The sequence below is a fragment of the Gobius niger genome (genome assembly GCF_951799975.1).
Source record: "Gobius niger genome assembly, chromosome: 14".
NCBI classification, from domain to species: domain Eukaryota; kingdom Metazoa; phylum Chordata; class Actinopteri; order Gobiiformes; family Gobiidae; genus Gobius; species Gobius niger.
Genome location: NC_136865.1, coordinates 4,860,691 through 4,887,392, shown reverse-complemented (window position 1 = coordinate 4,887,392; position 26,702 = coordinate 4,860,691). Strand labels below are relative to the sequence as shown.

At 43.4% G+C, this 26,702-nt stretch overlaps 1 protein-coding gene across 8 annotated transcripts in view; it reads left to right on the top strand.

The window, feature by feature from the left end:
* Positions 1-26,452, top strand: part of hoxa3a (homeobox A3a) — a 45,409-nt gene extending 18,957 nt beyond the window's left edge. For 2 of the 8 annotated variants that reach the window (XM_079571284.1, XM_079571285.1), the window contains 3 exons: positions 7,517-7,580; positions 11,576-12,249; positions 24,693-26,452. In XM_079571284.1, the coding sequence (XP_079427410.1) occupies positions 11,694-12,249; positions 24,693-25,468 (1,332 nt within the window). In that variant the 5' untranslated portion in view covers positions 7,517-7,580; positions 11,576-11,693 and the 3' untranslated portion in view covers positions 25,469-26,452. Of the gene's footprint in view, positions 1-4,755; positions 5,337-6,228; positions 6,598-7,516; positions 7,581-8,312; positions 9,164-11,575; positions 12,250-24,692 lie in introns of those variants that run through there. The other 6 variants (XM_079571288.1, XM_079571290.1, XM_079571283.1 and 3 more) reach the window with 5 other exon arrangements.
* Positions 26,453-26,702: the final 250 nt, after the last annotated feature.

Genomic DNA, 26,702 nt, shown 5'->3' with positions numbered 1-26,702 from the left:
ATATATATATATATATATTTTTTTAAATCTGGTATAGGGCTTTTAAATCAGAGAAGGAAAGAGAATGGTATATTGACTTTGCTATGTCCTAAAATATTTTAGTTTGTCTGAGCACAGCCTGAAAGAAGAAAACAGACATAATTTGATCAATATTTAGCTCGTAAACTTGAAACAATGAACACACTATAGAATGAAAGGTGCAAAATAGTGCTAAAGGCATACAAAGTATTTTATTTTTCAGGGTAACTTTGTCTTACATAATAGACTTACCATGTGACCATGTGACATGCTATTAGCATTAGCCTCACCGGCCAATCGCAAGATGGCCGCCACATTTGCCATGTCAACGAGCTTATCTAGAGTTTATTATAGCTCTTGCAGTGATTGCGATTCTTTCAATACCAAGACATTTCTATACTGATGGGTGAAACTAAACCTGCTTAAAGGCCCTGTACCCGATATATGTACAGTGTCGTGGTTTAGTCAGGTGCAAAAACATCAGGTAAAAATGTAACTTATAGAAACAACTACACCACACTACAACGTTAAAAAATCATCATCCACACAAAATCATCCAAAATAGACTTTAAAGGAATAGGCCACTGTTTTTACATACTGAGATATGTTCTTACCTTAGCTTTGACGAGTTCTTTAGGACCTGTCTGATCTTCACCCGTGCCTTCAGTCACGTAAACACAGCGCAGACGGCGTTAGCATGTAGCCTCTCCCCCTCTCCTCTATAGCTCCAAAACAGGTCAAGATAGAAGCTACCAAGCTCTTCCACGTTTTCCCTATTTAAATATGGTTACGTGAAGTGTTCCACTACAAAGTATAATACACAAAAATTAACAATGTGGATTTTCTAAGTGGATAAAAGGGGGAACTATAACGTAAGGTGTAATAATACCAGGAGTAGTTCGAAATCCGCGCAGTAATCTTCACTTTACTGCGCAGTAATCTTCACTTTACTGTGCGGATGCCAAACTGCTCCTGGTATTACTACGCCTTACATTATAGTTCCCCCTTTTATCCGCTTAGAAAATCCACATTGTTTAATTTTGTGTAGTTATACTTTGTAGTGGAACACTTCACGTAACCATATTTAAATAGGGAAAACGTGGAAGAGCTTGGTAGCTTCTATCTTGACCTGTTTTGGAGCTATAGAGGAGAGAGGGAGAGGCTAAATGCTAACGCCGTCTGCGCTGTGTTTACGTGACTGAAGGCATGGGGGAAGATCAGACAGGTCCTAAAGAACTCGTCAAAGCTAAGGCAAGAACATATTTCAGTATGTAAAAACGGTGGCCTATTCCTTTAAAGCCATGTAGCGCAAATTTTTTCTTGACAAACAGAGTCAAATACAAGCATTTGTTACATTTGTCGCTGTTTCTGGTGAAAAATACACGTGACTTCACTCTGTGTGGATCCCCTCGATCTCCCTCAGCCCTGACTCGTAACTGCGCAGGGGGCGGGGCATCACTGGCTCGTCTCCATGGAGATGTTGCTGCTTTCCTGCTTTCGAACTGAAACCTCTTCTTCTTTTAGCTCATCTTCGCCAAAATGACCAACGATAACGGTCTAGGTTGAAGACTTGAGAGTTATTTGTCTATTTTGTTTATTGTTTTATCCAATGAATATAATCCAAATATAAGCATTTATTTTATGACAGATATTTTCATCCTTGAAAAATACCTCGTAAATATACAAACACACACGTACATGACTCCAAAGACATGACTGTAACACTACCAGGAGTGGGTGTGTCTCCAGCTCGTCTCCATGGAGATGTGAGTAAAGTCTTCCAGATCCATTCTTTAAATACCCACTGTAGAAATAACATTTTCTGTGTCGAGCATGTGTTGTACAGATGAACACAGTATAGGTCAAAATGTTACGCGGTGTGCCTTTAAGTAACTATGAACACTTGCACCTGAACGCACCCAGAACGTCGAGGACAAAACCTGTGTCCCGTGTTGCTGAGTGGAGTGCGCTCAGATATCAGCAGGGACACATAAACAGCAGTCGTGGACAGGAGTGAGACTAATTGGAGGCAGTAAAGTGTAAAGTGCGTGGTGATCACTGCCCCTCTGTTTCCTATTGTGTCTCTAAGTGATCGTTTACGTGCTCCTTTTACACAGGCCTGCGAGAGGCTATAGCCCCGGCTAACGGGTGCTGATATATAGCACCTTTAAATGGACACAAGCTTTGTAAATGAGTCTGTTAGTGCGTCCAGCCAACGCGTGTTTACGGCTTTATCCGTCTAACAAGTGGGCCACCTGAAAGGAGCAGCACACGCAGTGCTTAGAAAGGACATATATACAAACGAGCTCTCAGAACTTTTTTAGACCTGATTTGATCCTGATCTAGGCCTTGTGCTATTGGAAGCTCAAATATTTTATGAGGTGGTCCTTAGTGTGAAAACTTTGAAAACCAAGCTATGCTACGTGGAACAATATATTTCTATACTGCACTCAGGTTGAGGTAGCAATAGTCTTGTAAATATTTGTTCAAATAAGAGTTTTGGATGAAAATACAGCTGAAGTTTTGTTTAATGAACATACAAAGATTTAGAACTAAAATCAGACAGACATAAGATCAAATAAACATGAAAGAACACAAAAAAGAGTAAAAGAATAAAGGAATTAAAAAACTTTTCCCCAAGATGTTTTTTACATCTTTGCAAATGTTTGTCTTGTCACAGTTTTATGTATATAGTATAGTATAGTATAGTATAGTATAGTATAGTATAGTATAGTATAGTATAGTATAGTATAGTATAGTATAGTATAGTATAGTATAGTATAGTATATTGCTATAGTATTGTACTGTACTATAGTATAGTATAATAAAGTATTGTACTATACTATAGTATAGTACTATACTATAGTATATAATGTAGTATAATAAAGCATAGTAGTATAATATAGTATAGTATAGTATTGTATAGTGTAGTATAATAAAGTATAGTATAGTATGGTACTATAGTATAATACTATATTATAGTGTATAATGTAGTATAATAAAGCATAGTAGTATAATATAGTATAGTATAGTATTGTACTGTACTATAGTATTGTACTGTACTATAGTATAGTATAATATAGTATAGTGTAGTATAATAAAGTATAGTATAGTATGGTACTATACTATAGTGTATAATGTAGTATAATAAAGTATAGTAGTATAATAAAGTGTATAGTATAATATAGTATAGTATAGTGTAGTATAATAAAGTATAGTATAGTATGGTACTATACTATAGTGTATAATGTAGTATAATAAAGTATAGTAGTATAATAAAGTGTATAGTATAATATAGTATAGTATAGTGTAGTATAATAAAGTATAGTATAGTATGGTACTATAGTATAGTACTATACTATAGTGTATAATGTAGGATAATGAAGTATAATAGTATAATAAAGCATAGTATATAGTACAGTAAAGTATAATATAGTAGTATAATAAAGTATAGTATAGTAAAATATAGTATAGTAAAGTAAAATACAGTAGTATAATAAAGTATCATATAGCATAATATAGCATAGTGTGCACTAGTACACTAGTATACCATATTATACGATACTATGATATATTATACTTTACTATACTACACTATACTATACTATACTATGCTATACTATACTATACTATACTATACTATACTATACTATACTATACTGTACTGTACTGTACTGTACTGTACTATACCATACCATACCATACCATACCATACCATACCATACCATACCATACCATACCATACCATACCATACCATACTATACTATACTATACTATACTGCACTGTACATAGTAATATATTCTTTATAAAAGACGGCAAAAGTCCAAATTATGCATCACATGAGACCAGTCTCTCAACATAAATACATGCTTTAGAATTAGATTAGACTAAACATTTGATTTTATTTATTTTATTCATTTAGAATATGCAAACAACTCAAAAAGATAAAAATATATTGACATCTTAATACATTTTTCAAAAGGCGTAAGTAGAAGTAGAAGTACACTGTACACTGTAACAAATATAATTCAGCATTCCTTCATAAACAACCAAGTTACACTTTTATTGTCAGTGACCAGGTTCACAAACTCGGAATTTTATTTGGAGCAATCATGAAACATAAAACATGAAACATAAAACATGTAACATAAAACATGTAACATAAAACATGTAACCTAAACTATAAAACTTTCAAACTATAAGTGGATGCTTAAAGTAGATTAAAAATCATTGCAGCTGTACTATTCATAGCCATTTATTCTGACTCTTTTTAAATTGCAGAATGTTTGCCCCACAAAACCTATATCAAGATCAAATCACGGTTCAAAAGGGCTTAATTATAGACTTTTAAACTAGAGCTAAATTGGAGTAAATTGTGTCTGGGTGTGAACCATTTTTAACCGAGAAAACACCAAAGATCTTATGCTGTGTGATAAAACATATAAGAAAACACATGTATGGTCAAAATCTGTCACATGGAGCACAGAGCAGGTCCTGTGATGGACCTTATGGAGGCAGCAGCCTTTCACGTGAATACATCATAGAATAATTGACATTTCTGGGCTCCATATTTGCACAGCATTGCTCTCAAATTTATTGCGCGGGGATCCCCCATTCACTCCCCCCGCCCGTGCCCCCCCCTGTGGGCTCGCAGCGCCACTGTGCAGTAATGCCAGTTTTGACGTGACTCTTTTGGAGAACTACTCGGTGCATTGATCAGTTCTTCTATCACCTCTGAGCCCAGGCTGGAGCCCGCATTAGCCTCTAACACAGACCGCATGGCATGGCACCCTTTTCGCCATGACGCTTTTTACGCACGTCCCCTCCACTTTAAACCACGCTGCTCCGCGATGCCTGCCTGCCTGCCTCCATTAATGATTCACGAGCTCAAATAAAAGGCGATTTAAGTTAGGTCACGTGAGCAGCGCTCGGAGGAGAGGGGGGGAGAAGAAGGAGAAGAAGCTCTACTTTGGCGTGGCGGTGTGTGTCATGGCACTTGCAGGGGAAACGAAGCCCCCTCTGATCGGACGCGCGTTATGCCCCGCTTTCCGTGAGGGGGTTTTCCCGGCCGTGCACGGGGTTTGATGTGTAACCCGCGCACTCCACGCACTCCAACGCCGCTCCTCGTGCTGCTGCTGCCGCCGCTGCTGCTGCTGCTGCTGCTTCTTCTCTGTGGATGTATCACGGCTGCTGCTACACCGCTACTGCGACGGTTGCTGCGGCGGCGGCTGTGGTGGCGGCTGCTGTCACGGACGGATATGTTTTTCCACGCGGACAGCGCCGGAGCCACACGGGGAGGATGGATTTTATTTTGAGGTATTTCCGCCGATTGTTCGTTACTGCCGTGAGTTATGGGCGCGAGGGACAGGGGTCAGGGGCAGAGAGAGAGGAGAGGAGAGATAGGAGAGAGAGAGAGAGGGGGAACCCGCAGTGGCTTGGGGTGGGGGGGGGAGGACAGGTAGCGTAAACGAGCAAACGAGTCGAGAGATTTACAATTATGTGTCACTTTTATCGTTAATTGAACGGGAAACGGTCGTAAATGCGTCGCGAACTTGGGGGGGAAAGTACAAAAATAAAGTAGGCAATGACGTTGATTTACGCGCCCCGCGTGGACCATTTCTGTGCCTCCTAAAATCACTGTGTTGTGGCAGAGCGCAAGGCGTTTTGTCACACGCAGACTGGCTAAAACGCACGATACGCGCGTAGGGAAATATTTGTCGCAATTGCGCACAATCGATACGAGTTCAAACCCGTGAAATGACTCGCACACTTGATTAGAAAGCAGAGAAAGGGGGCGAACATTGCAAAGTGCAGCTACTAAGCGCCTTTCACAACGTATTTTCTTGAACAAAATTGTCGCAGCGATACAAGAAGCGACGCGTTTGTTTGTAGGAATAGCTGCGATTGTTTTAAATCAAATGCAAAATTTAGGATGATTTGCTTTGGAAGGAGGATTGTTACGCGCAGGCCCGTATTAGAAAAATGCAAATGAGGCGGCCATTTCTTTAGCCTTCATGCTACACGCCGAATAGTGGAGCCGGTGAGGGAAAGGCGAGGTGGTGGAGAAAGGCACAAAACAATTTCAAATAGATAAAAAAAAAAAAAAAAAAAAAGGTGAAGTAAACATCGCCTGAGAAGGAACTAAACAACACCGATGCTGCTTATCCGTGATAAAGAATGGCCCCGTCCTCTCCACACACACAAAAAAAAAACTGACGCCCGAATTACGCACCGTTTAGTCTCCAAACTCTGTATATTTCAGAATGATCCATCAGTCCGCGGACTCGCTCCCTCGCATCAGAATTAGGCACACACACATACCCACGTACACACACATACGCACACACACATACGCACACATTTGGGAGAGGAGAAGAGCTCTCTGGTCTGGTGTCACCCCCTCGCAGCGCGCCTCGCCTTCTTCCCTCTCAGGGAAACGAGCACATAATGGAAGACGGAGTGCCTCTGCGGGCCGGCGCTGGGGTCAACGGCGCTGCGCGGTGATTTATGGGCGCGGGGGCTCGGGGAGGACTCGGGGAAGACTCGGGGAAGAAGCTGAAGGAGTCGGATAATGACGGTTCGAGCGCACATGGCCGCTTAGGGGAGCGTGGTTTTTATTTGCTCCGAAACATTTTTTTTTTTTCCTTTTTTCCATTATGAGCCTTATCTTCTTTTCTTTCTTTCTTTTTTTTTTTTTTTTAGCTCAACAAATATTTATTCAGCCTGTGTAATCTGTCCCCTCAGTGGCTATTAATAATCCCAGCTCCGTGTTTGCATGGTGTCCACGCTACTGTGGGTTTTTACGCAAATGGCTGCATGCAAATTATGAATGCATGCCTTAAAAAAAATCCAACAAAAATATAAAATAATAACACAAAAAAAGGTAAATGATGAAAAGCCATACACATGATTTGTTTTCTTGTAATGGGATAACTTTAGTTTAATTTTTCAGTGTCATGTCAAAGCAAACGTTTGTGTGCGCGTTGCTTCTTAATTCCAAAACCTTTTTATCCGTGAACTAGCAGCTTCTAGAACAGAATCACTCCCTGTGACACGTGCTTATTAATAAAGTTCTATGCTACAAACTCAACTCACGTGACGAACTGGGATGCCAGAAATGCGCTCAGGAAAGTTAGGAACGCATTTGCACCACAACAACTGGATAAAATCCCCCCAAAATCTTCTTGTAAACCAAAAACAAACCCCTACAAAAATCAAGTAGGGCCTTTAAGGTGAAATGAGAAGTAAAACTAAAACAGCGATCCAGTATGTGAGTTTTTATTGCGTGCGCATTTTAAAAGAAGAATTACGCACAGGGTTTTTGGAAGCGACTCCCAAAGCGCACAGCCATCTCGCCGCTTTTGAGCTTTCTTTGAGGGTTTTCGGACGACTCCATGTCTGGCAGATTCAAAGTGTGACTAAAATGTGACCAGATCACACACACATATATATATATATATATAAAAATGGTCTGCTGAATTGTCCCCGTGTTGCAGAAATCCAGCCGTGTGAGCGCAGGCCTCCTCCTCCTCCTCCGCCGCAGCCCCCCGACTGCCTTCGGTAAGTCCATACATCTTTATTGATTTGCGTTATGAATGCTCGATGTGGCGATATCCTTATTCAATTCCTAATAAGTAGCCTCACACACGCACCCGAGTCTTCCCCTCCACACACATACACACACGCACACACACTCTCTCGCGGCGGCGTAATTCTTCCTCATCCACTTTGTCATTTGTCACTATATAAACGCGGCTCTCCTTTTTTTTTTTTTGGAACGCCGCCTTCCACCGGTGTAAGCCATCTGCCCGCGTTTGCACTTCAAAAAAATCGCGGCTTAGGCTACTCTTTCATTTCACCCTTTTCGTTACGTGGGCCGCAGGCAGCAAACCGCGCGTAACAAAAAAAAAAAAGGGGGATAAAAAGAAGACGAAAGAATCAGCGTTTCGAACAAAAGAGTCAATAATTAGACAAAGTGGATGAATGGAAAAAGCAGAGTCGGCCAGAAAAATAATCCTCACACACACGTTTTTTTGTTGCTGCTGTTTATCCCACTCACTCACTCACTCACACACCCACGTACGCGCGCCGTGCCTGTCCCACATTTGGAAATATGTGCCAAAATCAGCAGTGTTGTCTTTTACGCGCGCTGTGAAAAGTCTGTTTCCAAGCCGGCTGCCATTTGGTAAATCCATGCATGTCCTTTTTATCCTCGGCGCAGGCAGGACTCCTCCTGCTCGGTAGAAATAATATAGAAATTCGAACACAGATTTTGAGGCAACAAAATATTGACAACGAAGTGCATTGTTTAGCGGTTTGAGAGTGAGTGCGTGTGTGTGGCAGATTGCAAACAAACGACAAAAGAAAAGGGCGACGCAGAATTGTTAATGATTAAGCGCCGCTGAGAAGCTCCTTTATGTGGCGGGGGTTCGGGCTGCGGCGTGTAGTCAGCGTTTCCCCCTCTTCCCCCTGAAGGAGATGATAGCGGGGTTTTTAATGGTAAAAGGTGTATTTGTGGCTGGGAATTATGCGCTATACCCAGACAGCGTGTCCCGTTTTGCTTGTCGAGCGGGGGGGTGGGGGGGGGAGGAGGTGGAGGTGGGAGAGAGGAGAGGCAGCCTCTTGATTTGAACTGGCTTTTTCCAAGGCGCTAGTTCATTTGCATAATTTTTCTTGTCTATGGTGACGCTGTGGTTCGGGGCAGTTCACTGGCGTGTGTGCAACGGTACTGGGCGCGCGTTGGGGGGGACCACATAGTTCCAGCGGCGTATAGAGCAAGACTAAAGGCTTCTTACTCCCTTTCTCCGCTCCGTGGACGAGCCCCGGCTGTCTATGACTGTGGCACGGGGGGGCAGATAAGGCTTATCACGCTGACCCCGCTGCTCACGCCTGCTTTCGTAACCTACCCATCCACGTCGAGTGAGGGGGAAGAGGGAGAAGGGAAGGGGGAAAAAAACGCGAAGGGGTTCCACTCTGCTTCTTGTTGTTGTGGCTGCGCGGAGAGCTTGGTGCATGGCTGGGCTGGGCTGTCTCCGACTGGCCTACTGCCTTAACTTTTCTGTGGATTACTGCTTTGATCGATTTCCTCGCTGAATGAGAGAATATTGCCGGTCGCTGCTGCGCACTGCTCGTCAGAGGATAAGGTAAGCAGGCCAGAAATAGGCTTCCCTCGCTTTTGTAAATGGCCGAGTTTGTGTGTCGCGCTGGTGATTTATCACCGTACGACTTAGATCTCGGTTCAGGAAGAGTTCACTCACATACACACTGTGGAGCGGTGGATCCGCGCAGCGAGGAGCAGGCAGGAGCTGCCTTTGTCTGCTTCACATCTACCACGCTCCGCGAGGCTGCACGGCCATGGCTCGGCTCTGCGGAGAGACTATTGCTCTGAAAAGGATTTGGTGCGGATGTTTCCCCGTAGTGCTAGTAGTAGTTGTAGTAGTAGAAGTACAGTGTGGACACCTTCTTTCAGCGTGTGGTTGGGCTCGTACGCGCAGGGAGAGGGTGCACGGGTCTCGCGTTGTGCGTTGAGTTATGAGCCTACAACAAACCACGGTCCCATTTAATTACTAATACAGCTGTTTCATTTATTTATGACCGTATGATGAATAGTTACGACTCCTCACACCTCCAGGGCACAGCGCTCTGTGTTTGGACGGACTTCCAACGTTTTGAACAGCCATTAGTGCCATCATATGATCATTTTGATCGTTTTGTTGATTTTTAGACTCGATTTGGCTTCGGTTTACGCAAATGGAAAAAAAGCACAACAACACTCCTTCACAATGTTACATTAATAATAACACGTGGACTTTTAGATTTTAGTTTAGTTTACATTATTTATTTATTTATTGTTTCCATTTTGCGTGAATGTGCAGCTGCGTTGTGGTGATAGTGTTCTTTTTTCGGCAACAACCCCAATGGTATTTTCCTTGCATTTGTTTTGTCCTTTTTAGGACTTTTTACATTATTACTATTGAACCCACATTTCAACATTTTGGCTTAATGCACATTTGATCAGACATTGTGAGATTATGGATTAGAAGGTTGATTCTGGAAAACAATGGGGCCTATTGCCTTTTGAAACGCATGACTTTTATGTTTTTGCCTTTGTTAGTATTATTATTATTTCTACTTGTATGTATGTATTATTATTATTATTATCATTATTATTATCATTATTATTATTATCATTATTATTATTATTATTATTATTATTATTATTATTATTATTATTATTATTGTTATTATTATTATTATGCGTATTATTTCTACTATAAACGGCTTTACTCTCTGTTTTTTTGTCGCGCGTAAATCCGATCTGCGCGTTAAAATCCCCCCAGATAAAGGCGCCTCCACCGCAGTCACATTTCCCTCCATTACTCTCGATATTGTTTATGATTTCCATAACGATACAAGCCCGGGGAACGGCCTGCTCCCCGCAGCTCACCTGTCGGGATAACTCCGCTCCTCGCAGCTGCCCCTTTTTATCCTTTCCGTGTTTTTTTCCTCCGCGCGCCTCCGTTTATCCAAACCCCCCGTATACATCACGTCTCTGCGCACATACATCATCGCAGCAGCGGCGGCACCGTGCCGACGGACAGCCAGCCAGCCAGCCAGCAGCCATTATTATGGGCCTGCATGAGAGAGGAGGGTTCACAGTGTGGTCACGGAGACGCGCGCCCGGTTTTTCCGGTTTCCTTCATTTATCTCTTTGGAGAATGCGGCTGTTTGTTTACGCTTTTTTTTTTTTTTTCACCAGGTGGCCTCATGAGCGGGCGGCTGCTTCCAAAACGCTCACTCCCATGTCATATTTTCATCGAATTTAGTGCAAATCAGGGTCACTGTGGTTACTATAGCCACGAGTTAGAGGACCTACACCCGGATTTTGACGTTTACAAACATCAAGATTTATCGTGGGGATGCGTTTTAAGGAGATATTGTCACAAGCAACAACTAGCTGCTAGTTCACGAGTGTAAATCGGCTTTATAAAGATATTTTCTCATACTTTTCTTCTTTTATGAACAGTCTACTGAGGGACAATGATTTTTATGCCACTGCTTGAAAGAAAATCGGGAATAGGGCCTTTGTTATGGCCTATAACATTGATATTCTGTTAGTATTTTCAAGTGAAATGACTATAAATGTCTCCTCCTGCGCCACAGAAAGGCGACGACAGCTCGGTTGGTAGAAAAACATTGTAGCGGGGAATATGTGGTTAGCTGCCGCAGCCCAAATAAACCCCCTATGACCCGCCGCGCTGCGCCTAACAAGCAGCGAGGTTCGGAAATGTCACGCGTTTCTCATTAAATAAGAAAACGCTTTTGTCGGCGATTGCTGCCACAGATGGTGATATAAGTTTTTTTTTTTTTTTTTGGTTTTGTATTTTTGGTGCGTGCCTGATGTGGCCCGTGCGCGGAAAAGCCAGAAGGTAAACGGGTAATAGTCCCCCTTGGCCCGCGCGCCCCATAGTCCGCCGTGTCAAGGCGCGCATTGAGAAATAAGATGGATCGCACAGCATTTCTTCCCCTCACGCTCAGCTTCTTGTAACCCACAGGTTCACCCGAGGAGGCCATTGGCGGAGAGGCGTCACGTGACCACGGGGGTGCCAATGTTATTCTACGAGGGTGTCAGGACCCTGTCAGTTTCGGAAATAAATATTGGGAAACGGCGAGATGCAAAAGGCGACCTACTACGACAGCTCGGCAATTTACGGAGGCTACCCGTATCAAAGCGCAAATGGCTACGGTTATGACGCCAATCAGGGCCAATACTCGCGCGCCTCTCATGTGGAAAGCGAGTACCATCGACCCGCGTGCTCCCTGCTGCAGTCCCCCGAGCGGCCGGGAGACGCGCGGGCGGAGAGCGCGGTCATCCAGGCGGCGCGGGCCAAGGTCCTCCATCCCGAAAGCAATCAAGCGCAGGGCCCCGCGTCGGCCGCTCCACCGCCACCGGCGCAGCAGCAGCAGCAGCAGCAGCAGCCCCCCGCCCCCCCGCACTCTCCAGGCGATGTCAGCCAGAGCAGCAGCAGCAGCGCGAGCAACGGGCCCAGCTCCGGAGCCGCCGCTGCCGCCGCTGCTGTGGCTGCGCACGGGCCGGGCGGGCCCAAAGCCGGGTCGCCCACCACCGGTTCCTCGTCCTCCACGCGCAAACAGATCTTCCCCTGGATGAAGGAGAGCAGGCAGAACACCAAGCAGAAGACCACCACCACCACCACGAGTTCCAACCCAGGTACTTATACGCAGAGCATCCCCCTGCTCCCACGCTTGAGCACCAGTAACAGAATAGGATTGTGTCGCAAAACCACACATAAAAGTGCCATAACATTCATGAAACACCAGCAATCATTATACACATTCAATTAAAAGCCCTATAACGGCATATAGCGCACTTGTAGGCCTTTAATGGAAAGGGTGTGCACGCACATTTAAATGGCATTACAAAAATGGATATAAAGATGTCAAAACAAGTCATTTGGTTCAAAAGAAAAGCTAATTTAAATTGAATATAAAAAAGATGCCCCACAATCACTTTTCACAGTGGTTTCCCCTTACAAATATGAATTCACCATCATGTTTTATATACACTAACCACTAAATAGCACATATTCAAACATTTCCCAATTACCCCACGGTCAAGTCTGCTTAACGTAGTCCTCATTTCAGGCTGGTTTGGGTCCTGCTTTTGTCTTTGTCTTTTTTTTTTTTTACTAAATGGATCCTATTCTCAACACCTATATTCCACATGGTTATATGACTTTATTTCCTTATGTTGTTCCTCTGCAAATTGAAGATGCTATTTGACAGTGACAACATTTGCGTTTCTTTTTCTTCCAAAATAATCAGTAGTCTCTGTCTTGCTAAGTGGCCTTTGAGGTTAAAATATATCCGTGAGTAATTGGCCAGAATGATTCAAAAATGGGAATTACGGCGTTAGTTGAGAATTTGGGGTCTAAACTTTTCACCCAAAATCCTGCAATGTTGAGGAACTCTTGCACGACTGCGATGATTCCCCAAAATATCCGCACCGTGGACCAGCTCAGCGTTAAAGAAACCGCTTTAAAACACACACAAAACACGCTCTCCAGGTTAATATAGAAAAGAGTGATGCGGGATCTCGAGTCATTCTCTTTCACCTCTTAACCCCCCGCTTTAACCCAGTGCACTTTCTCTCCACAAAACTCATCTGAGCTTCTTCCTTGTTATGATTGTCACGTTTTCGTTTATTCATTTCCCCTTTGTGGCTTTTTTGGCGTGTTTTGGTCGCATGATCACGGTTACATTACACACACAAAAAGTCGAAATGCGGCCAAAACGCGACAAAAGAGCAATGAAAGCGCGTTAACAAATGTGGCAAAAAAAGCAACGAAAATGTGACAAAAACAACAAAGAAGCTTAGGTGAGTTTTGCAGGTCTTAGCTTTCAAATGAGCCGTTGCACTGGCCTATAGGCTGCAAGCTCTACAGTCTATATAAGTTGAGACCATTTACCATTTGCCATTGAGCTCTACAGTCGAGAAGCTTTTAGATTTGGGTCCAACTGGAGAAAATGTGTTTGGTTAAAGCGAGGGTTAACGAGTTTAATCATGTTGAAATGCTCTCGGCCATTTTTGTTACACAGAAATAGCACATGGGTTAAACACATTGGAGAGGAGACCCCTGCTCTAAGAAGTGCATATATTTCGAATGAGGCGAGACGTTTGGCACATTCACTTAAAGAAACAGGCCACCGTCTTTCCATACTGAGATATGTTCTTACCTGAGCTTAGACGAGTTGATGTGTACCTGTCTGGTCTGTGTGTCCGTGGAAGAGCTTGGTCGCTTCTAACTTCCCCCCCGTTTGGAGCCATAGGAATATACTGGGAGAGGCCAAATGCTAACAAGACCTTTGGTCGTTTTGCGTGACTGAGTGCACGCACAAAGACCAGACAGGTACACATCAACTCGTCTAAGATCAGGTTAGGATATATCTCAGTGTGGAAAAACGGTGGCCTGTTCCTTTAAAGGTGCATTATGGAACATTTTTGAAGAACATAATTAGTGCAGATTTGAGCTTTTAGTGACCCCGCGGTGGTTAACATGGCACCTTTACTTTTTATCAATGATGCCCCGGGATCAATTGTTTTTAGATTTTCTGGTAGGTTTTCACTGCTCTCACCAGAAAATCCACAAAACCCTTCACCCCTTAAACAAGAGCATTTTCTCCAGTTCAGCTTTACCCACATCTTAAAGCTAAGCTACAAACCTACAAAACTCATGCAAGCTTCTTCCTCGTGGTGATTTTCCTTTTTGGTTATGTTTTCATCATGTTTTTGCTGCTTTTTTATATGTTTTGGTCAATTTTTGCGGCTTGATCACAGTTACATTACATGCACACACACACACACACACACACACACACACACACACACACACACACACACAGCGGCCAAAACACTACAAAAGAGCAATCAAAATGTGGGGGAAAAAAACATGACAAAAAGCAATAAAAAGTGACAAAAAGTGAACCCCAACAAAACGACTAAAACGTGGTAACACAAGATGTGTTTTGTAGGTCTTAGATTTCAAATGAGGTGTTACACTGGCCTACAGGCTGTAAGGTCCATTCGAGAAGCTTTTAGATTTGGGTAAAACTGTAGAAAATGTGCAAAGATAAGGGGTTAAGAGGCCACTGTGATGGAACGTTAATCCCACCCATGCAGCCAATGGGTCTCAAAAAGGTAATAGGTTAAAATAAAATTGCATAAAAAGTTCCACAATGCACCTTTAAAGGAAAGACTATATGCTAAATCGACCTTTTAGAGCTTGTTACCATGTTGCGCATCTTTGAGTAATCATGGGATCTGCTCCGGCGGCCTTCCTCCTCATTGAAACAGCTGCGCAGCAAAGGGGAGCGTGAAAACCAGATAGTGAAACTACACGGGATATTTAGTTTCAGTTGTTTTAGATCAATGTTGCATTTCCTAACATGCAAAGTGTAAGATAGTGATAAAGACACATACAAGATCATCACCAAATACCCGCTCTGTAAGGCTCCATTCGAACGCGGGGCTCATCAGGCCTAATGCAGGATCAGCGTCCCATCCCACAGCTGGAGAGACCCCCCCCCCAGTGTTGTATACGAGATGAAACACTAGCATTAGCGTGTCTCCCAGCGTGGAGCCCTCTACTGTATTTACACTGACCGTTTGGCCCCTCTCTGACCTGCCTAATGTAAACAGCCGGTCCCACCGGTCACATTCCGCTCCCCCCCCCGCCCCCCTTCTCCCCTTGTCCCGCGAGACAGCAACCAAACAAACAACCGGTGCTCTGCTGCAAGCAACGACCCATTGTCCTGTGTACTCCTGGCTGAGGTGGACAAATACAAAAAGTACAAAACGTGAAATCGAGAGAAGTATGAGTAAAAGACATCCTCGTACTTAGATTTAGCAGAATCTAGATTTTGCCGCTGTGACATCTTTACCTTAGCGTCGCTCCTTAACCATGACATGAGCGAGTCCCATTTCTGTCTCTCTCTGTTTTTTTGTTTTTTTCTGGTCGGGACATGGTTTACGCTCAAATTTCACATACAATAATAGGGCCATTCTAGATCCGGTGAAGGCCTGACTTGAGCTTGATTTAGGGCTGGTGGTACTCGGGCTAAAAAGTCTGAAACCACACTTTAAGAATTCTTAGATTCTTAAAGTGTGGTTTCAGACTTTTTTGTGGAGCTTCTCACACGACTTTTATTCGTCAAACTGCCACTCAATCATTAATTCTGATACAATAGGACAGTGCAGAGTTAATTAAACAACAATAACAAAGGTGAAAGCTTTAAGGACTGAGGAACAGGATAAAACGAAATTCAAATGTATTGTTTTGGTGGTGATATAATTCATCGACACATCATAAAATGAAGAGTGGAAATGTTCATATTTGCAACAATCTGAAAAAAATATAACTAAATAAATTGATATAAACAAAAGATGCTAGAAATAAGAAGTAGGGGAGGGAGGGGGTAAGATGTGCCACTTTTTTTTACTTTGGTTATTGTGTAAAAACAGTGTAATATACATACAGAATGTGACTATTTACATATATTTTTGGGGATATTTTGTATTTATTTGAATCTTCAAAAGTCGTCTGGAATATTTGGTTTTAAAGACGTTGGTCTTCAGAAAAAAGTGTCTTGTGGCTCATTTTACCCAAGGAACAGGGGAAGTTGAACCTTCAGATTCACAGGTGAAATTTGACAATAAACATTTTTACATTTTAATTTTAACACTAAACGTTTTTACATTTGATGTTTCCCATTAGCAATTTTATGCAAACAAAAAGATCATTATACAGTTTATTTTTTCTTTTCACATTGTTTATATTTATTTTGTCTCTAAAACTTCCCCAAATAATTCAATATAATATATATATTTTAATCCACTAAACCCAGAACCACCAATAAACAATGCAAAAACGATTAAATTGTGCATTAAAATACATTAAGAGTTTGTTGTCATTGTTACTTATGAACCAGAGGCGGCTCTTACCCTCACTCTTTTTTCTTTATTGAAAACACCAAGATAGTTGTGTTTATTTAAAAAGATCTGCCTAAACTATTAATCTGCTTCTATAACCAACAAAATGATCAACATCAGAAAAAAAAAAGACCGATATGTATTTGGTTTTTTTGTACCAGGTCAAAAATTCACTTTGAAGAGTGAAAAACACTTGTGCCATTATTCTTCAGTACATTTTTCCAATATTTTGTCAAGTTCAAATAATGTAAAGATGAAATCTATAATCTTACATAAAAATAAAATGGGTGGTTCATCTTAACTGGCTCGACTTACCCCACTCTCCCCTTCACTCTCCGCCATACCGCCTTTGCTCTGCCCCCTCCCCGTCCCAAGACCTGGGAAGCTAAGCAGGGAAGGGCCTGGTACTTTGAGACCGCTTGGGGACACGAGGAAGCCTGGGTGAATGTAGTGAGTGAATGAGTGGGTGAGTGAGTGGGTGGTGGTGGTCGGAGGGGCCGATGGCACAGACTGGTTGCCTTCCGTCAGTCTGCCCCAGGGCAGCTGTGGCTATAACAGTAGCTTACCACCACTGAGTATGGAGTAAATGAATTATGACGACAGTGTAGCGCTTTGGGAAACTTGGTAATACAGGCTTGTAAAGCGCAATACAAGTGTAAGGCATTATTATTATTATTACTCTATAACATTGTATATTTTCTCCCCAAAGTTGTTCCCAAGCTCTCGCCATCCTGTGACGTCATCTGCATACCCTCCATAGAGTAGAAAAGCAAAGCCCCCACGTTTGCGCCTCTTCCCCCCCGCGGTAAATGAGCCGGATTCCGCCCGTGTGCCATAATGGGGCCCGCCGCTAATGGCAGCAGGAGCGCTTTAGCTTAGCAAATTAGCCGACGTATAGATGCTCGTTTGCCAAATGACGGCGCTCGCTCTCTCGCTCGCACGACTCTCCCGGAGGGCGTAGGGTGGGGGGGTGGGGGGTCGCATTTGCATTCCGGGCCCATTAGACGAGGCGCGAGGCTTAATCCACCGCCGGGTTTTTAACGTTTTTTCCGCGGCTAATCTGGTAATAAATAGTTCATTAGCGAAAGGCGCTATAGCTAGCATCGAGCGTTCCGGCCACGCAGTGATGCAAAGGTCGTTTAGGCGTATATACGTCGAGACGATGCCTTTGTTCCCCGCAGTAAAGAAGGGTAAAATAGTTGAGAAATCCAGGCGTGTCTATAGAGACAGTGTTAGACAATGCATTCCGGCGATTGGGTTCATTGTCGTAAATACAGAAGGAACTGTTTGGAAAGAATAGGTCGCGTGCACATGTCGTGGTTTCAGACACATCTTCCCAGCTGTGAGTGTCATTTTGGAGGAGCTTTCGTCGTTCAAAAGGGAGAGTGTTTTGTTCTGACTTCTTGGTTATAGTTTTCTTGTGAAATAGTTGGATGTCAAAGCAGGTGAATGTTCCTCCACTGTTTGAAGCTTTAAACAAAGTCGCAACCCGAAAGAGACTCAAAACTACGACTACAGTTATGACCTCCATTGAAGGCTGCGAAATGAATCAATAGTTGAAAAACGAACTGGACGGAAGAAGAAATTCTGTATTCGGACTGTCCAAAAACATTATGGCTACGCAATACTACATCAATGACAGTGTGAGCTCTGTGCCCCGAGACTTACGCAACACATATGTGAAGAAAAAAACCCTAACTGAAGAAAGAAAAGAACAAACATCTATGGGCCATGGGCTATAACCTTTGAGCGGTTCTTCTAGGTACCGTCTGTTATTTTTCCATCAATGTCACCAGATCTACTTCTGGACTCAGGTTTTCATTATTTACTGGCAATATCAGACCAAGTCATTGAGTGTTTACCCCTAAACTAGTCTGGGCACGGACTTTGTTAAAGGAGCAGGCCAACATTTTTATATACTAGTATATGTTCTTACCTGAGCTTAGACGAGTTGATGCGTACCTGTCTGGTCTTTGTGCGTGCCCGTGAAAGAGCGTGGTAGCTTCCAACTTCATGCAAAGACAGGTACGCATCAACTCGTCTAAGCTCAGGTAAGAACATATAATAGTATGCAAAAATGTTGGCCTGCTCCTTTAAAGCTTTGGCTGAAGTCTCTCCTTTTATTTTGTGCTCATTTACGCATATCAATTTATTAACATACGTGTTGTGAGGAAAATATCGCGCTGAGTGCTCGTTCATTTAACGTTTTCATACCAAAATAGGAACTTTTATGCCTCAAAAATGGCCTTTTCAGCAACAAAACAATGAATCTGAATAATGGATAGAGCCAGGTTTAAATGTAAGGGTTTGTTTAGTTTTGGGTTGCCTTAGTTAATAAACTAGTACTGGGAAAAGTCTTTAAAAACAAATCTGTAAAAAGACCAGTCTAGGAATAAGATATTGCAGTCATAACAGTCCTACTGGAAAACCCTTCAAAATCTTGTTAGGGACAAAAGCAGAGAAAGTGTGGATTCCGTAAGGGCTACCTTGTCGCCAAAATGAGTAACAACAAAGTTATAACTACCCTTACAAATCGAGGAGAAACTGAGACTCACTGCAACAATCCAGCACCTTATTGTGAAAATGAACCAACGATTTGTTCCCAGTTGAAACTCTGGCCTGCCTCATCTCCTCTTAACAAGATAATGACATGTTCTAGTGTATTTGAACTTCTTCTGGTTCTGAAATTTCAGACTTTAATCAGTCAGTCCATGGTTTTGTACAGGCCAATATCACAATGGAAGTTTCCTCAAAGGACTGTACAAACATTGAAGCGATGAAACAGAAGAATAAACAAGATCATGTAAAGTTCAGCTAAAATGAAGCATCCAGGCAAACATAATGTCCAAATAAGCGTCCTTAGACTCTCTGAATGTCTAAATGCACTGACCAAAACAACAAAGTATCCATTGGATGTAACTTAACTGTTCGTCTAGGTGCAGCAACATGTGCCGGAATCAAAGCTAAAGGCGCTTACAACCAAAAGTTAGAGCGTGGGACCTTTCTCTTGTGGTCAGGCTGTGTAGCTCTGGCGCAAAGATCCAAATGAGTTTCCCCCAGTGCGCTCCCCGACGCACCATCCTTCACTGCCCGTCCCTCAAACCTGTCATATTCCCGTGTACTGTAGCGCCCGAACACATGTAAATACCACGGCCCGTCGCCCTTTCCTTTCTGTCTCGCCTTGACACGTTTACCCCCACGCAATCACACCGGTGTTTTATGTCCCTCCAATGGCTCCTAAAGCGCGCACTAACCCGCCCCGCGCTCCCATAAATAGTGCAATAATGATCCGGGTTTATATGTCGGCACAGGCCCCGCCCATCCCCTCCACGTGGAAGAAAAAAAAAAACGGCGCTTTCATCCAACTAATGGGCCGGGGGCTTATGTCACGCCGCATTCCGCCGAGCTCCGGGTGACAGGGAGCCAGATGGATGAGCTGCTTGGCTGGGTGCCACGCTTGGAAGTGGTCTACAGCACCTTCGGATTTAGGAGTCTACGGCGCGGCGCTACAGGTGGAAGTCATTCGGGAGATTCGGGGCCTCTGTGCTCTTCTGACGTGGAAGCACCGGCAGGCGCTATGAGGAATGATCACCATGTTTGATGAAAATTATGTTATTGTGTCATTTGACTAAACCGTGTGGACCGTTTTCAGAGAGTTGCAGGATTTTAACCTAAAATTGCTGTTGATAAAATGTTGTCATTGCTACCTTTAAATCAATGTCTTTACATCGATGTTTGGCATTCTTTTCGTAGCTGAAACAAATCCAAAGAGTCAGGAGGAACTCTCACACACCAAAATTCTGCAGTTTTAGAATATTATCACTGTCAAAATAGATCCAAAAATTATTATTCCTTTCTCACTCTTTACATAGGAGGAGTTGTTCTTGGTGTCACGTTGGTGAATTTGGGGCATTTCTCTTTAAAATATGGGATCTGGTTTCGTAGGAGCGCTTTGTGAATCTGACCAGAGACGTCTTACAGTGGTGCTTAGCACAGCTCGAAGGTCCTGGGTTCGATTCCCACCTGGACGGGGCCTTTCAGTGTGGAGCTTGCATGTTCTCCCTGTGTCTGCGTAGGTTGTCCAGCAACACTGAGGGTGGTTTAAATGCAGAGAACACATTTCTCTACAGAGATTAATAAAGTATAACTTAACGTTTACTGAAGACAATGGCTCACTGTTTGAACCAACGGAATTGGGTGGGAAAAGTCTTGTATTTAGACTGTAAACCTACTAAAACATGCACAAAGGCATATTCGTTGTATGTTGAAAGGAAAGTTGTTATTTGGGTCGCGGTCAGGGACACGATTCAGAAATGAAAATCTATAGAGCTCAGTCACATTAAGCTAACGGAGACATTGTCTTGAAGCTAATGTCTACGTCTGTGGTCTATGTTTGCTTGTCCGTCCACACATAAATCTAACTATACCTTACTTTGGCCACATTGATAAAGACAACATCATCTGATTAGGTGGGATCGGGGACAAAGACCTCAAAAGGGGACGAGACAGGTGGGCACACTATCATCACAGCTTTTGATGTAGATTAGAACAATGTTGAAGTTGGGTCCTGAAGCCACCAGTTCAAAAAGCACCAGACTAAACCATATGAACACAGCACAGTCCATTTAAATCAATCAAAAAAAATCATGCGAAATTCCTTTTTAGTCATCAAGTGTCATAAGAAGATATGAAAAGATACGAAATTAGGACCAAAAACAAGGTGAAAATCGTGACTACATCTGAACTTTTGCACGTTTTGATGTGCGTTTGGTTCTTCTTGGATTATAGAAATTGCATCACCTTATATCTCTATAACAGTAATTTGGCGATATATTGAACAGCCCTCATGGGAAACAGGAAACTTCCCTCATTAGAATCCATTCATGGATTTCAGTGACATGACTTGTTCCTGTTTCCAGCACTAAATGGACTTTGTTGAGTTTGACACATCCAGCGTATTTGGCTCCGTCTTGAAACTTTTGCTTCCACCTTCTGATGTCACTAAGGGGCGCGTCACTGAAATGTCAAACCCCACTCAGCAGACTTGCTTTCTTTATTTACGCACTCACTAGCCCACACTATAAAGTGCTTCCTGGTTTATACTTCACTACCTCCTCTGTGCCTATATTTTCCAGTTCATTCCAGTTTTACACCAGTGCAGTGGCCATTTTGGGGAAAAAGTGGACAAAAAAATTACGTTCTAGAAATAAAATATACTAAGTGGAGATTTCCATATTGCAAGGGCTTGCTCGTGACCCATTGGTACAGTATGGCATATCACATCCTATACCTTAGCTCCTAATGATTTGTTTTTTATTTCCTTATAAGGAAATAAAAAACAAATCATTAGGAGCCAAGGTTCCTGCAGTTGGTCAAGTTTAGCAATATAACATGAGCAAAGAATGAATTCAGTCAACACCTGACTGTCGCAGGACTTTGCCTACAGTTACTATTAAAGGTGCATTATGTAACTTTTATGTTGTATGAGTGGTCAGCATGGCACCTTTACTTTTGATCACACTGGTCTCTCAGATGCTCCAGGATCAATTGTTTGGAAGGTTTTCTCTGCTGACGGAGCCTCTCACCAAAAACCCTACAAAACAACTGATCCTGGAGCGTTGTTGAGACCACCGTGATCAAAAGTAAAGGCGCCATGCTGACCACTCATAAAGCCACATGGTCACTACAAGGTCAAATACAAATCAACTTTCTCTCTTTTTTGCACAAGAAGTTTCACAATGCACCTTTAATGTGTCATCTTTATTAGTTATGTCGCTGCAATTATTTTTATAATCGGTTTAAATATTGCTTTACATTAAGGGGACTTGTTAAGTATCAATAAGGTATGGTAATTGTTTAGGGCTAGGGTTTGGTTCGAGGTCAAGATCACAGCATAATAAGCTTATTACAAGCATATTATTCATGGCCTATTAATTACTAATGCTTTAAACAAGCAACCCCTTAATATAAAGCCTTACCAAATACTTGGACTTGGGTTGCGGCATGTCTTTACAAGATGAAGGTGTGTCTCAGAGCTGCACCACAACCACAGTGTTAGAGTGTGAGACTTGTGTTGTGTGTTTGAAAGGAAAACTAAATGTCAAGATGCAGAAAACCTTTGACCATGTTCCCTGCCGTCCACCGCCACCCACACAGATCTTACACATATTTTCAGAAACTGCAAGGACTTAGCTTTCAAATGAGGCACGGCAATGGCCTAGAGAAAAAGGCGACAAAAACGTGACAAAAAAGCAACAAAATAGCATGAAAAAAGCAATAAGAAAGCCATGAATATGTGACAAAAACAAAATTAAACAAAAATGTGCCGGAAAAGCAACAAGAACTCAACTAAAAAGCGACCAAAAAAGCAACAAAAACACACATGATAACATGAATAAAAAGGGACAAAAAAAAGTCAAAAAAGAATTGAAAACATGAAAATTGAGGACAAAAAAGAGTGAAAAATGCAACAAAAATTAAACAAAAATTGCAACAAACGTGATCTAAATGCTGCAACAACAAAAAAAGTAGAATAGTTTTGTAGGTCTTGCAGCTTTGTGACTTTCAAATGAGGCATTACAAAGAAGCTTTCAGATTTGGGTAAAGCCGACCTGAAGAAAAAGCTTGGTTAAGAAGTTAATTATTAATAATGATAATAATAATAATGCATTGGTTTTACATAGCACTTCTCTGCACTAAAAGGCGCTTTACCTTGCATTATTCATTCCCTCCATAAGGTTTGGGAAATAGTCACCTTGAGCCCCCCTTATTGATGGGGGCCCTCCGCACGTGCCCCCCCTGCTCACACCGAAAGACGGCCCTGGCAGCAGTGACGGTAAAGTGCTGGCTCTGCAGTAACTGCACAGGGTCACTGTGCTCACGCTCCGGGGCTAAGGTTAGCTGCTATTGACGCGCTCACAGGAGATGGGTCCATTCCACACATTGATTAGTCGTTGTCTCGAGCTGCCCCCCCTCGTCACATAGGCCAGATTTATTCAGCGTTTGGTGCTTTTGTGTACATTTTATCGTCTTCATCTTTTGACGTTCCCAGTTTGAGTGACAGGCCTGAATTCACGGCACAAGAGTGTGGGTTACCTAGGCAGTGACAGAGAGACTTGACCGGAGTGGGAGATGTCAAAACACAGGACTTGCCCCGATGACAGGAAAGAGCTCCAAGCGGTTTGGGACTTTTTCAGACGAGTTGAAAATAGCCTTTTACTGATGAACGAAAGACAGAACTTCTCAAAACAAGCCTTTAACAGATCATTTGAGAGCGGGGTGGGGCACCAGTTCAGGTTTCTCACACGGCCATTGTCCCTCCAACTGACCGCTCCTGGTTTTAGCCGCCGTTCTGAAGGAAATTCCGACATGTGGCGAGGAATTTTAAAAGCACAATATGCAGGATTTCCTCCGAAACGATTGTAATCAAAGCTGGTCCATGCCCATCCTCTCATCAGGGCTCTGGCATCACGAGGAGCCCAGGTCTGAGGATGTGGCCTTTCCTTTGCCCAAATGTGATGTGAGCTGTGAGCAACACAAGCTTAAATACACTCCATCTCAAGCTCTAGAACACAGACATGGAGATGGTTTACAGATATGGAAATCAGCAGACCTGTGATGTTTGGACTGTGTCATGGGGTATAGGCAAGTTAGCATTATGGAGGGACGCCTTTCATTGCCAAAACACCAAGGGCCGGACCTCACCATTGTTGCCCAAAGTAAAACATTTTCTGTGAATAATCTGTTTTACATTATGTATGACCTATGGGATGTTTTGACTGAAAATTAAAAACAAATACTGACAGTATTTCCCAAATGTTAGAGTACATTCTCAGGTATTTGATCTCTTTTTGCAAAATAATATTTCTCAAAATCCTGGGACCAGAGGTTCTGTGCTGGAGGGCCAGATTGGGCCCCCAGGCCTGATGTTGCCTAATGAGTAGGTTGAAATGTATAAGTGGTTCTCAGACTGTTCACAGCAAGTACCGCCTCATAAATGTAATCAGTCTAAATGCATTACTAAATCATAAATGAAATTGAAATTTAAAGAAGTCTGAACCTAAGCCCAGTGGTACACGTGCCACAGTTTGAGAACCACTGCTCTAAGCTTCTACAGTCAGGGCCCTATTGTGTGTGACCCTGACACTCTGCTGCTGTCCTTGCAGTGGAGAGCTGCCCCGGGGACAGGAGCCCGCCCGGGGGGTCGGCTGCCTCCAAACGGGCCCGGACCGCGTACACGAGCGCGCAGCTGGTGGAGCTGGAGAAGGAGTTCCACTTTAACCGCTACCTGTGCCGACCGCGGCGCGTGGAGATGGCCAACCTGCTGAACCTGACCGAGAGACAGATTAAAATCTGGTTCCAGAACCGAAGGATGAAGTATAAGAAGGACCAGAAGGGCGTGGGCATGATGCCCTCTCCAGGGGCGCAGTCCCCGCGGAGCCCGGTGGCCCCCGGTGTGGGGAACGGAGGAGGGGGCGGTGGGTACCTCAGCTCTATGCATTCTTTAGTAAACAGTGTTCCTTATGAATCCCAATCACCGCCGTCCTACAGTAAACCCCACCAGAACGCGTACGCCATGGCCACGTCATACCCCCCTCCCCTGAACAACTGCCCCCCCTCTCAGCCCCAAAAGCGCTACCCGGGCACCGACTCGGCCACGCCCGAGTATGACGCTCTCCAAGGCAACGGTACCTACGGGGGGACGCACATGCAGGGCAGCCCCGTGTACGGAGGATACATGGACTCCATGCCCAACTCGGGGACGTCGGTTTTCGGCCTGAGTCACCTGCCTCACCCGCCGAACATGGACTACAACGGAGCAATCAGCATGGGCGGCGGCCAGCACCACGGGGTGTGCGAGCCGGCGCCCACGTACACGGACCTAACGCCGCACTATTCTCAGGGAAGAATCCAGGAAGCGCCCAAACTGACACATCTGTAGCGAACATGGCGCAGCCTGCCCACTCCTCCAACCCCCCCTTCCTCCCCCCTCCTCCAACCCCCCCTTCCTCCCCCCTCCTCCTCTCTCCTCCTCCTCCTCTCCTGCCTCAGATCACTCCGCCCCATTGTCTCTGATCCGCCAACCTCCAGACGCATCACCGCCGCTTTGTTTCCATCCGCCTCCTCAGTCCTCCCCCGTTCTTCGGCTGTGCTGTTTCTTTCTCTCTCCCCCCCTCCCCTCCCTCACCACCTTTTGTTTATGTCGCCATAGGTTTTTTTTCTTTTTTTTTCTTGACGTGTGAGGTAGCGCTATAGGTAAAAAAAAAATCACTACTTTGCCTGATTTCGGTCTCTATTTGTTGTCCCCATTGTCAAAAGAGCTATGGGCTGTAGAGGTAGGTAGGTAGGTAGTGGCTACGGGTGGGTAGGTGTAGTTTAGGTCCAGGGAGGGAGGGGTGGGCACATATTTAATCTTTTTTATCCCATTTTCTTTTCAATCGTCAACAAACAGGGTATTATGAACTTGTGTTATGCATTTTAATGTGAAAGAAAAAAATGTCCTATTTTATTTATCCGCCATTGAAGAATTGTGTTTCTTTTTGTCGCATTTTGTTGCACTTGAGATGGTTTTATGAGGGTCCCCCCCGTTCTTCCCCCCACTCTCCCCCTTTTTGCTTGTGGACGTTCAAATATTATTTATTTTGTTGGGACTTGATGTTATTTTGTCAGTATCTCGACACGTCCGCTCCACTGCGCTTCTCCGAGGAGGTGGTGCTGTTTTTTTTGTTTTTTTTTGTTTCTTCTGTTTCTTCTTTGCGAATTAATATCAATCAGCCATGCCATCAGGGTGGAAAAGAAGGACACACACACTAAAACGTTTTTTTTTTGTTATTATTATTATCTTTATTGAAGAAACACCGTCCATTTTGTCCGTTTTATTTCTGATGTGTTACATTCCATGCTGCTCCAATTTGAAGAAATAAAAGTCAACCGTTAATATAATCCTACGGCACATCGTATTTCATTCATTTTACGCACAAAAAAACGAGCCAATCTTTTGTTTTGAGTAGTTTATTAATTCTTACATAAAACATCCATAAGAATAATAAAAAGAATAACATCAACGCCGTGGGAAGAAAAGACACACACTCACAGACAAACAAAACAAAAAAAAAGGAGGAAAAAAATCCTCACGCGGGTGGCCCTCTCCTCGCCCCCGTGTCGCGTGCGTGGGC